The 12,868-nt window shown below is 39.7% G+C and overlaps 1 protein-coding gene across 1 annotated transcript in view; it reads left to right on the top strand.

Moving 5' to 3' along the window:
• Positions 1-2,261: 2,261 nt before the first annotated feature.
• The window catches only part of LOC124289763 (acetylcholine receptor subunit beta-like 1), a 74,089-nt gene continuing 63,482 nt past the window's right edge, over positions 2,262-12,868 (top strand). Inside the window, exon 1 of the mRNA XM_046726423.1 lies at positions 2,262-2,642. Coding sequence (XP_046582379.1) covers positions 2,570-2,642 — 73 coding nt within the window. The 5' untranslated portion in view covers positions 2,262-2,569. The remainder of the gene's footprint in view (positions 2,643-12,868) is intronic.

The following is a 12,868-nucleotide window of genomic DNA, read 5'->3' as shown; positions in this document are numbered from 1 at the left end:
AAGTGCAACTGCAATATCATTTTTTGTGGTTTCAATCGATATTAAGATGAAAGGGAGCTCATTATCTATGTGTAAATGAAATTTACAGCATAAATAATTCGGGTAGGGTACAACCGAGGAGGGGCCTCTTTTCCAAATTTAGGAGACATGTTTATGAATTTTCCTCTACTAAGCCTACGATAGCTTAGTATTTCGTTACGCCGATGGTCCGAGTCCAAGTTTTCTCATGTGTACAATATAGTAGTACTGTAGTACTGCATCCCTTAGCCGTTCCAGGATCCCCTGATATCTTGGTCCGTTGACATACTGTGATACAACTGGCAGGATGTCCAAAGCGACGTTATATGCAGTTGTGTCTCCCGCCGTGGGACTGCTAAAAACTCAATTCACTTACTGACGTACTGACATGTGGGATCTAAAACGCATTGAAAACCAAAAGTTATTTCACCTTTATTTCATATAATACTGTAAACAAATCAGAAGAATCAATATCATGAAAACTACCGTATATGAAGAACGCTGTTATACAACTACTGCATTGCTGTGGTCAAAATAACCAAATGCGCTTAAGACAATCCTTCGTTTGTAGTTTAGTAAGCTTTGTCTCCGTGTCGACATGTTCCCTAAATTAGTATCGCCACCTTCTGATGTACACACTGTACGCATATCAACTGTGCATGTACGTCACTGATGGCTGCTAATGACGTTAATGTTTTTATGTCACACTTTCTTTATATTCTACTCGAGTTACATCTTCGGTAAAAATGTCTTCCGTTTTCTTGTTTGCGCAATATCGACGAGAGAAGACTCGGGAGTTCAACCGCCGAGAACAGGTAAATGTGTAAAGAGTTGTCCCCCTTACCGTGTACGAAAATGTGAAAAACGATATGGTTAATGTTGACACGAGTAAATGAAAACGATTATATAGAATTTTTCAAATGATAATGATAAGTAAAAGTACATAAGATCTATATATAGATTTGATAAATATTTGTTTTCAATCTCAAGACGAATAAATATTTCCAAATCAGGACAGCAATGACATGGAGTATAAGAGATGCCATTCAGCTGAACGTGATCGTTAAGCCTAGATACCAAGACAAAACGTTATAATTAGTATTAAACCAGCGTAGAAAACCGTATTATATTCCACAAGCGTTAAGATCATTACCAGCTATTCATACGTCCACGCAACATTATAATTAAAACTTCATTCACAAAACCTTCTTCAATACGTGCCACTTCATAACAGCATTTCATTCAACCACATTAGTGTATTATGTAATTAGAGCACTTCAAGACTGAACATGTTGCACCAACTTAGAGCTCTGTTTCTAGGTCTTAAGGTTTCGCTGGTCGCCTACCTTATACCAACAGGTTTGTGAAGATTAGTCCGTAAATAGGGACTTATTTGTATCGATCGGTGTCCCCAAGTTAGCAACACTAACAATTGCTTAGAACTAACAAAGACTCGCACCTGTTGCAAGTCGTAGTTGTAAAGCGTGTATTAATTCCCTCCTAATTGACACTGTGTTCAGAAAGTTATTGATGTTTATACACCGCAAGGAAATAAACACACGTGGTGCCTGTAATGAGGTTGGTGGAAGCTGGGCTTAATATTCTGGTTCTGGAAGATAGAACTGCCAGCATGATCATTAGGCTAGGAAAAAACCTAAGTATGATGCATGGGTTATTTTTAGTGACGTACTCATAAACTGGCCTACTTTCAGGCTAACGCGTGCGCGGAAATAAATATGTATATTTGTGTCTGTTAACTTATGACCTTGGAAGGTAGCTATGCATATATAAGGAGTCACAAGATCGAGCGTTATGAATAAATGGAAATATGTATTATACTTGGCGACTTGTCCACAATAAATGGAAATACAGTATATACCCGATTACTTGGCATTGTTATGTAAAACTATGTTATTAAATATTAGGGTTTAATATTTAAGTATGAACATTACGTAACGCTGCTTCAAGAGATGAGGTGCCCCACCCCCTTGCAACTCCTCTTCATTCAAAATTGAACTTTGACACGCACATAATCCATTCTGTGACGTGCGTATGTAAAATTTTCCTGGACCCCGTTTCATGTGGGCCCCCACTCTAATTGTACCCCGCCCTCCCCCCGTGAGCTAATTCAAAACTCCTACTGTGTCGCTAATCACCCCGCTTACCGGTAAATCTCGCAGAGCAGTTCAATACAGTTCCAAAGCTCCTAGCGTTTAACCTTTCACCACTCTTTGTTACAGGCAATTTGATTGGCTGGAAATCGGTTCGATCGTTTAGCGGCCAAACTGATCTTCATAATACAAGGCAAGAAGCGAGGCGATGTCTAGCGGAGACTAGCGAACTGCGATAACCAAGCGACCCCGTTTTGAACCCAAACTTTGGCCATGGAGAAAATAGCAGAAAGCCGAAAGTGTTTTAAGACAACTGTGTAATATAAGCCTGCAGAATCGAGTAGGTTGTTGGGGTTGTGTAGATCACTGAGATAGCCTCGTAGAGGGGGCGGCATGTTGGTAATAGGAATATACTGCAGCGCCAAACAGCCACACCGACCATGGCCCTATTCTTTGTGATCCTTGCAAGCATGACAGTGTCAGTGAACGCCAAACTACCACCAGCCCAAGGAGGTAAGTATGTCAATATACACCCGTTGTTCCTCATCTTAAGGCTAATGCCATACGCTCACTGAGACTGTGAACGATTGATAACAACATCTTTTTGTGAAGAATTACGTTAATCACCGTGTTATGTTTGTTTTCGTTTTCCATTGCGAACAAATTAATTGATTTATTTCATGACAGGTTGAACTGTGTTCTTGGTTTCTTAAAGCAGTTGTCACCTCTTTTCAATATAGCCATTGGGATCTATTTATATTTCTTTGGCGTGTGTGCGTCACACGTGCGTACACGCTGCCCTCATCGCCTCTTCAGCGTGTGTCATGTATATTCATAAACTGGTTACTTCTGACACCGATGTAAGTTATGGTGTGCCCTGCCTCTATGTATTACCTGTAGAGACACATGAGGCAGAACCCAGCCTGCCCTATTTTGACGTACTGACGTACTCTACATGCAGTTGACATTAGTGTGATGGTTTCTCCCGCTGTGAATTCTTTGCGAACACCGTAAAACATGCTAAGCTTAGCTGACTTGAAACCAGATACCTAGGACTGTTTAATAATGTTTTTATGGTATGTGGGATAGCTTCTTGTGATGGCACAGCGTAGGTACCTGGCGCTTAGGGGTCTCTCACTGGTATTTCATGTAAACGGTGTGAGTGTTACACCAAATTGTGGTCCTATAATGACAGTCCGCGTCTCTAGTGATCATTAATATAAGTAATCATGATAATAATGATTAGCAAGTCCGTCCCCATAGTGCTACATCATTATACTGTCAGTGGATCGATTTGCACATATTTTATCGATATCTACTCCCCGGGGAGTATATAACACAAGCTGGGTAAGTGTTAATCACATCACCGTTTTATCCTACTGGATACCCATTTACTGCGGGACGAAAAGAAGCTTATTCGAAATAAAGTCTTGAGTCCAAGGAAAACCACGTGTGCTACATTTGCAACATGTGCTTCAGTGTGGAACAGGACCAAGGCAAACTGCTGTCTCCCGTCCATCTATATCCCACGACCACTGTTGTTTAACTTCGCCGAATTTATGGCCTGTTTGCTGCACAAATTCATATTCATGCCCTGTATCCAACCATCTGACCCCTTAAAGACCAGGAATCAATAGGAGAACAATACTGATATCATGGTGGCCACTGTCACCACGGTGGGCTATTGATACCGATACTCTGTAAGGAGTGATATTGATATTCATTACCCGAAGAATGGTCATACTGGTACTCAGAATACTGATACACACATACGTATGACAACCACAATGCTAATACGTACGGCAAACACAATACTAATACGTATGACAACCACAATGCTATTACGTATGACAACCACAATGCTAATACCTATGGCAAACACAATACCAATGCGTATGACAACCACAATACTAATACGTATGGCACACACAATACTATTACGTATGACAAACACAATACTATTGCGTATGACAAACAATACTATAACTATTATATATGACAAACACAATACGAGTACGTATGACAACCACAATATAAATATAATAAATATAAACACAATAATATAGCTATTACGTATGGCAAACACAATACTTTTACGTACGACAAACAATAGTATTAGGTATGACTACACAATACTAGTTGATATGACAAACACAATACTAATACGGATGACAAACTCAGTACTATTACGCGTGACAACAATACGTATGACAAATACAATGCTAATACGGATTAAAAACTCAGTACTATTACCCGTGACAACAATACGTATGACAAACACAGTACTAATACGGATGACAAACTCAGTACTATTAAGCGTGACAACAATACGTATGACAAGCTCAATACTAATACGGATGACAAACTCAGCACTATTACGCGTGACAGCAATACGTATGACAAATACAATGCTAATACCTTTGACAAATTGAACTGATACAGATGTGTTTGCCTAGAAACGTTCTGGTATATAGCTATGGAGCTGTAACAGACAAATACAGGTATACATGACAAGCAATACTCTTATGCTGTACAATACAGGTACACATACTAAGATGCAAGGTCTTGTTACTGATACCCGCGATTTGAAAACTGCACGCTCATATACTCAAAACATGAAGTATTGATAAAACTAACTTCAATGTAATGCAGTTATCATTAAATAATGATTTGCAAAGCAAATTCCACATAACGGAAGACTGACACATACTTACCAACTGATGATAAATACAGATTGCTAGGAGTGTATTGTATGCTGTTAATGAGCTCATGTTTAAGGAAATGACAGGGAATCTCGAATTATTATAAATAATTATTGTAAATAGTTATGCATGTACATATGAGTCAATGCTATAGTTTCACATCACTATCACACGCATCAACTCGAGCGTCACACCGGTAATGGAACCGACGTCTAAAGTATCCAGGGTCTCTCATCCTTGTAATTCAGAGTGATTACAATGGTGGCCTAGCTGTGTCGAAGGTCAAGGTCACTCGTCAGTAAGCCCTTGGACGACATAGCAATAACTGGTCTAAAATGTTTTCTTTCAAGAAGAGAGACCCGGGTAACATTTTTCGTAATATTTCAATATTATGTGAAATATTTCGATAACGACATGTGCAGGAACCCGTTTTCCAGATTTCACATATCTGATTCCAAGTTTCTCACTTCTCAACTACGCGTAGCTTGTTTTGTAGTTACGTATACTGTAGCGAGCATGTTCGTATGAAAGTGGGGAGCATATATATCCGCTGTGATTAATATTCCAAGAAACGCGCACATTATTAGAGATAATTACACGACTCATTAAACATTGGTTATGTAGGTATGCTTTTGGAAAGCTCGCATGAACTATCATATTGGTATAAACGCATAACATGAAGGAGAAACTGTCTGACAGTGCCACCACACAGTGTTGAGTACGTGTTCATTTCTACAGATAGTACTGATGTTAGTAACTAACTGAATATTGCAGTAACAACAAAACATGCAGTATGGAGGGAATATAATACAAACATATTCTTTATTGAAACAAATTTTTATTTTCCAAAATGTGCAATCAAACACAAGTTTCAAATTTCAAGCATGCAGTAAGGGAGATATCAATATACTATGAAACTAGAAAATATATTGCTTACTCTACATGCAGCAACAGCGAGTTCTGTACCTTCTCTTCATCTCTCCATAATCTGTTAACTGAAGATATTATGTCAGATATACATATTGTACAGTTTATGTAATCGCTATTATCACTGTTGGATATACATAGATAAGGTATTCAGAATATATTCAAAGATATCTGTCCATTGTATGAATGGAGATTTGTGAATGTGTATTGATGTGAAATGTTTGCCATATATATTATTCTGTGGAAATAAAGATGGACAAAGTGTGCATTCAAAATAGGAATCAAAACTGTTTCAACAGTTGACAATACAAACTGCAAAATATGCAACCAACACACAGAAATAAACATACAGGCTTCAGAATTTTCATGTGATGACGTACACATCACTAGTAACTATGAGGTTCTTGAGAGTAGTGTTGGGGATTGGTTAAAATCTCATAATTGATGATTGGTTCATTACAACCGATCAATCATCGAAAATAATTGGTTAGCGTCATTTATGAAATTTGTTAATGCACATAAATTTAGGAAAAAAACATGTAGTTCTTTTTGGGCTTTTTGGCAAATTTCAAATCTTAAAAGGATGACTAGTATGTTAGGAACATATATTCCTTGAAGCCTTTAAGATAAATTCAATCATGACTTGAAACGAGCTTGTAGTCCTTACAAAATGCAACAGACAAAACCAACCATGTGAAAAATATTGTTAATGAAAACAAGTGTTCCAAAATTGGTTGCGTTCGATTATGAGAAATTATGATCGATTGCTTTGTCGTTTAGTCACTACGACCACTCTTCGATTATTTCAATTAATCGGACCACCACTACTTGAGAGACATATAGAAGTTGGTATTCAAGTATAAGAAATATTATGGATGTCAACTTCTTCTTTATTGTATACACAACGTTTCTGAGCTACTCATTAGTGCATGGGTGAATGACCCGACGAAGGGGCAAGGAATAGCCCAGAAACGTTGTGTATACAATAAAGCACTTGACATCCATAATAATATTTTGTCTTATACTAGTAACGGTGTTCACAACTCGAACAAACTGGAAATGGGTTCGTTACAACGGCTTGTTTGGAGATTACGACATCGATGTATCCAGTGTTATTGGTCACGTCATACATGTACAAGGCCGATATAGACGAATACATTTAGAGTATAGACAATGGTGAATGTGGTCTACCCGAAATATACTGATACTATGATATCCCATATCGTGTTCTTTCAACACGTAGTTAACGTATTCCGCTTTACTGAATAAAATATTTTTAGTTTTTAGTTTTTATAAATTGTGAGGTCCAGTTGCATTAAAATGTTTACTAACACAGTCGCATTAGTTTCTCTTGCAAATGTGGCATGACAGGGGTAATCAGAACGTGATTTATCGACAGTTCGGAAAGTGAAACATGCCCGATAGCACACATAAATAGAAACAATATCTGTTGTTATATAAGTGCACCATGGTAAAAGAAGGTGAAATTTTGTAAACACACACTCTCCGTGGTGTGCAGTATTGAGATAAGGCAACGCAGACAAATACTATCAGAGGCTGCACATATCATGGATATACTGAGTATAGCTGCTACAAAAAGATAGTTCACAGTTGTTGAGTGAGTGAGTGAGAATGGCTTTACGCCGCTCTTAGCAATATTTCAGCAATATCACCACGGTGGACACCAGACATGCTCTTCGCACATTGTACCCATGTGGGAATCGAACTCAGGTCTTCGGCGCGACAAGTACACGTTTTAACTACTAGGCTATGCCACCGCCCCTTACTGTTGTTGAATTCACCATACCGTATCATACGTAGAGGCAATCTCCACACGTCCCGAGGACGTAAACATTCACCAGTGACATATTGTGTAACGTATGATCTGATAACGTTGCCATAGCTTTCCACGGTGTCATATATCATGGCTTCATGTCCTTACGGGGCGGTGGGGTAGCCTAGTGGTTAAAGCGTTGGCTCGTCACGCCGAAGACCCGGGTTCGAATCCCCACATGGGTACAATGTGTGAAGCCCATTTCTGTTGTCCCCCGCCGTGATGTTGCTGGAATATTGCTAAAAGCGGCGTAAAACCAAACTCAGTCAGTCAGTCATGTCCTTACATCACTAGTCCGCATAATGACTTGTTGTTGACAGCATGGCGTCGTATCATAGACATAGATAATTGCTCATGATGTTCATCCCCGGTTTGTGTGGTTTGTGTGTCGGGTACTACCGGAAGAGGTGTTCATCCTTGTTGCGAACAATTCAATATTTCATTCATATATTGTTCGTCATTATCGGTAGTCTTCTCTGACGTGGGGCGGTGGGGGTAGCTTAGGGGTTAAAGCGTTCGCTCGTCACGCCGAAGACGCTGGTTCGATTCCCCACATGGGTACATTGTGTGAAGCCCATTTCTGGTGTCCACCGCCGCGATATTGCTGGATAATCACTCACTCACTTCTCTCACGTATTGGATTGTAAAATACGTAGAACTGAGTATTTCACAGTACTGCGCACGCAAACAAGGGTACGTAAGCAGACATGAGAATTATTGTCGTCTTTGTTAAGCTAGATGTAGACAGGGATCATAGTGGAACTGTTGGAATGGCAAGTCGCCATTATGGTTTCAAATCTATTTGAATACAAATACCACGGTAGAAGCAAAACAGCTGGACCATACATCGGTGTATACATATTGGCGTCAAATACTGAAAATTATCCATAATCCATTGCACCTGAAAGAAAATCTTCACTTTCACATATACAAGTACCAAGATGAATAAACATTTATACATCTGGAGATAAAGAATGTTCTAAAGCAACAGTCTACGTATCGACAATTCCGTGAAACTGTGGGTAGAACGTGTCCGTTTCAATAAACCAGTTGGATTCATTCAGACTAAGTGAAGAACCCAGTAAACAGTATTAGAACATTTTCAAAGTAAGTATTGCACAGTTAGCTCCTTAAATGGTTACCTTTCTATGAAGATGTCTGCAAAGTTGACAAAAGCCCCGAATGTAGAATTCATGAACAGGCGTTCAAAATATCCCAATTCATATGCAGGGTACGTTTCCATAATCGACTAACAAAGAATAAGCAATAAGGCTACACTTAATGTAATCATACTTAATGATCGGAAAGAAGCATTCATGGTGCAGATCAAATATGATTAGATCAACTACGTGACGTAGCGGAAAACGCCGACACATCGCGAGACCCAGACATGACCAAAACGAGGCTCCACGCCAACCAAAAAACAATATTTGCATCTGTAGTTGATAAATGAAACAGTAGAGCATTACAAGATATGATCAGCTAATTGGGCCTGAATCCCGGACACATACAGACAATCAATACTGACTACAACATAGCAGAATAATGTGTCCCTCTAAGTTCTTAATCAAGAGCATCTAGATTGGAGCAGAGACTGCCGTGTCCAAATGGCTGACATGAGTGTTGAGAAGAAATCAGGCTGTGACTGATTAAAGCCTCAGATTGCAATGGGGGGGCCTTTTGGGCGATGATACCGCGACACCAGTCGTTCGAAATTCAATTTAAACTGACACGCCCACGTAAGCACTGGCTGTACAGTATAGATAAACAGTTGAGAAACTAGCATTGTTTTAAGTATGTCCCAAACGTCTTATAGAACTGTTATGCCTAACGGTGGAGAAAACCTGAATTGTTTGACTGTTATTAATGCAGGGAAACCTTAGGGGAATGAATTGACGTCAAAATAACTCCAGTTACAATATCGTTTAAAAATCGGAAAATTGGAATTTAACGTATCTGAAGTCATTACATTGAAAACGGCTTGGGAATTATGTTTGGGGAGTAACGCTATCATCCAGGTATTCGCTTTGATTACATGGAATGAGACCAATTAAGCGCACGCATTAGTTTGATGTCATTGGCAAAAGACACTTTGTATGTTCTGGTTTTGGTCCAGATTCGATTTGTTTAGAAACAACATCGTACAGCTGTAATACTGCTGAAACAGATATATACTCATGATATGGTCACAAATGTACAATCGTCTGTGCAATTAGCAGATATTTCTTATGGGTGTGGAAAGGGTTTTGTCGCTTCTATAAACAACTAATGCTTCTTTATTATTCAGTGTCATTTTGAGTGAACTAGATCAAGACCTTCTCTGTAAGTGGCGAGTGTAGGTCTGTCTGAACATCCCGTTACAGTATTGCTAAGGGACTGTTCATAATGTATGGCTACAGGGTGGCGTTGATGATTGTAAGGGGGGCCACCCATTTTGTTGTGGGGAGCTAGGGGTCAGCAATTTTGTACACACGTACTGGTTACTGGGGGGGGCAGCAATTTTGTACATAAATTGATTAAAAAAAGGCTAGAAATTATGGGAAGGGGAGGGGGGTCATTGATTTTGTGCATGACATGTAGGGGGGTCACCTATTTTGTACATAAAATATAGGGGGACGTCATTCACATTGTAGATGCTTCTCCATCAAATTCATCACACACACCCCTACCCACCTACCCCTAGCCATAAATTTGAACGGTCCCTAACGGTCGTATTTGTCGGCAGTGTGTTGACGCACAGTTAGGAACATTTGGATTTTGTGGGTAACGTCATAACAGTTGGGTAACGTCATAACAGTTGGGTAACCCAAAATACATTTAACGGCATTGTTGTAGTAAACGTTATTAGTTGAGCTGTAGTCAACGTGTACAAAGTACAAGGATTCCTACTTTTCTAAATCAGTTACGTCGCCAACACATCCTGTCCCTCGGTGAAAGTAGTCATAAAATTGATTTTAACATGTTGCTGGTCACATGACGTAAATCTAGCTTGTATATGGCGTTACCGGAAACTGTCGAGACAGACCTCTTGCGACAAATCGATATGGTGTTCTAAGTATCAGCATATATTATGTGGAAATATGAAACAAGTGCCATTTACCGGAATGTGTCTAGAATTCATTTTGCAATGTACTTGAAACAACTTGTATGTCGCTTTGATGAAACACTACCCGCGTGATAACCTGTCCAAGTGGGCCACGAAACAATGAACCAAATGAGCATTAGTGGATCGCTTTCGTTAAAGGAGATTTTTCTGTATACATTACATAACGATTAAAGATAACATGCATAGATTACATCGTTATCACAAGCTATTCCCTACTGGTGAAATTTTGAATTTTTACACTCTAAAATCTGAGATAGGAATCTTTAACTCTCGTTTAGTTTGCATAGCAAACATGATTACACAACGTACAATTCTAGCTTTTAGGGTTTGATCTAACAGATATTATACAACATCTATTGTATCTGTTCATTAGTGCATATCTCTAAGCATGTTTGATCACAAGTTCGAATTAAATTGGCACAAAACTCATCTCAATGCTACAAAACATCCATAACGTCAAACATCATTATGTCGAACTACTGTATCGAAAGTGTGGTTGTATCGAAGTAAAGGGTAGCCCATGTGTGTTCCTTATCTTGTCCTTACTTTAGGGTTTTGTGGAACCTCGGAGAATTATTTACGTAAGCAGGGCTCCAGATAATTTTTCAACATCAGGAGTACGTATTCTAAATTTTTAAATATAGGAGTACTGGAAAAACTTTTAGAGTACTGAATTGAATTTAATGGAGTATGTGATCTTGTGTTTCGTTTCATATATGCACCACAACATTGCTACTCTTGTGTAAACAGGTAAAAAACAATAAAACAATACTTTTTTCAGATAAATACGTCTGTAAATGATTCTAAGACCATACACCACTGCTGTGGTGCGTATCTGCTACTGTTTCTAACTTATTTCCTACCGTCTCGTGCATATTTTTTATCCGTACATACGCCGATACGGCCCTTATCTGGAGCCCTGCGTAGGTCCCTCCAACACAGCGGTGTTTGGCTGTATTACAAACCTCGGCTTCAACGACTTGACGTGCCACCTCATCACGACACCCACTTAACGCAGGAGATGTGTGTCAAGGTCAGCATCACCTAGACGTTATAGACGTCATGTACATGGGCCCGACATTGACTGATATCATTCATGGACAAAGACTTCTATACTGTGTTTGGTAAATACAAGTTCACGCTAGCATGGACACACCGTTCCTCTATCACTGTGAGTAAGGTACCTTACAAAACCGCCACCGTGATGTTATAGTATGGAATCACACAGGGTGTTAACGCTAACCAACTGATAACGGATGTTACAGACCCAGCTTTTAGCATTATTCTGGCCATAAACCGCGGGTGGCAGTCGGAATGGTCTTTGCACATTGTACCCATGTTGAGAATCTCCCTCATGTCTTTGGAGCGACCAGGCATTGTAACTGTTGGCAGTGGTAGAAACGAGGGTAGTTTTGTTTCTAAAACACCCGGTGTCCTCAGTAGGACTGGATGTGCTCACACATTTCAAACGTATTTTAGTCTTTTATCCATCACGTGCAGGTACAAAGTCCATTTGTAGCTGTAGTACATACACCTTTTCAAAGTACGTTTGTATCAGGTTAGATTAAGCCCTTGACCCCAGCACCCGACATTACACATGTCAGACTGTCGTACTGGGGGCGGTGGGGTAGCCTAGTGGCTAAAGCGTTCGCTCGTCACGCCGATGTCTCGGGTTCGATTCCCCACATGAGTACAATGTGTGAAGCCCATTACTGGTGTCCCCCGCCATGATATTGCTGAAATATTGTTAATAGCGGCGTAAAACTAAATTCACTCAATGTCATACAGGTTTGTTTTGACCATGATATTGCTGGAGTATTGCTAAAAGCGGCGTAACACTAACTCACTCAATGTCATACTGGTTTGTTTTGACCAGACAACATACAGGCAGCCATGTTTGTGATGACGCGTTGTTATTTCCAGCGTTAAAGAACGTCAACGCAATAAATGAACGTAAGTGGAATACTCACAATTTACACTTACACACACTTACACTTATCAGAGGGGTACACACAGTCCGCAGTCAAGACTACCAGTTGTCCGACTTTCATTTTTGTGGATGTCGCGGTGGCTGACCGGATTAGGCGGCTGACTTTGTGTGCCTGACTCTGAGGGTGTGGGTTCGAATCCCAAAAAAGGTACTAGAATTTGTCTGACTGACTGAGTTTTG

Source organism: Haliotis rubra, unplaced genomic scaffold (genome assembly GCF_003918875.1).
Source record: "Haliotis rubra isolate DU_JTF1 unplaced genomic scaffold, ASM391887v1 Scf112, whole genome shotgun sequence".
NCBI classification, from domain to species: domain Eukaryota; kingdom Metazoa; phylum Mollusca; class Gastropoda; order Lepetellida; family Haliotidae; genus Haliotis; species Haliotis rubra.
This window is presented reverse-complemented; position numbering and strand designations above follow the sequence as displayed.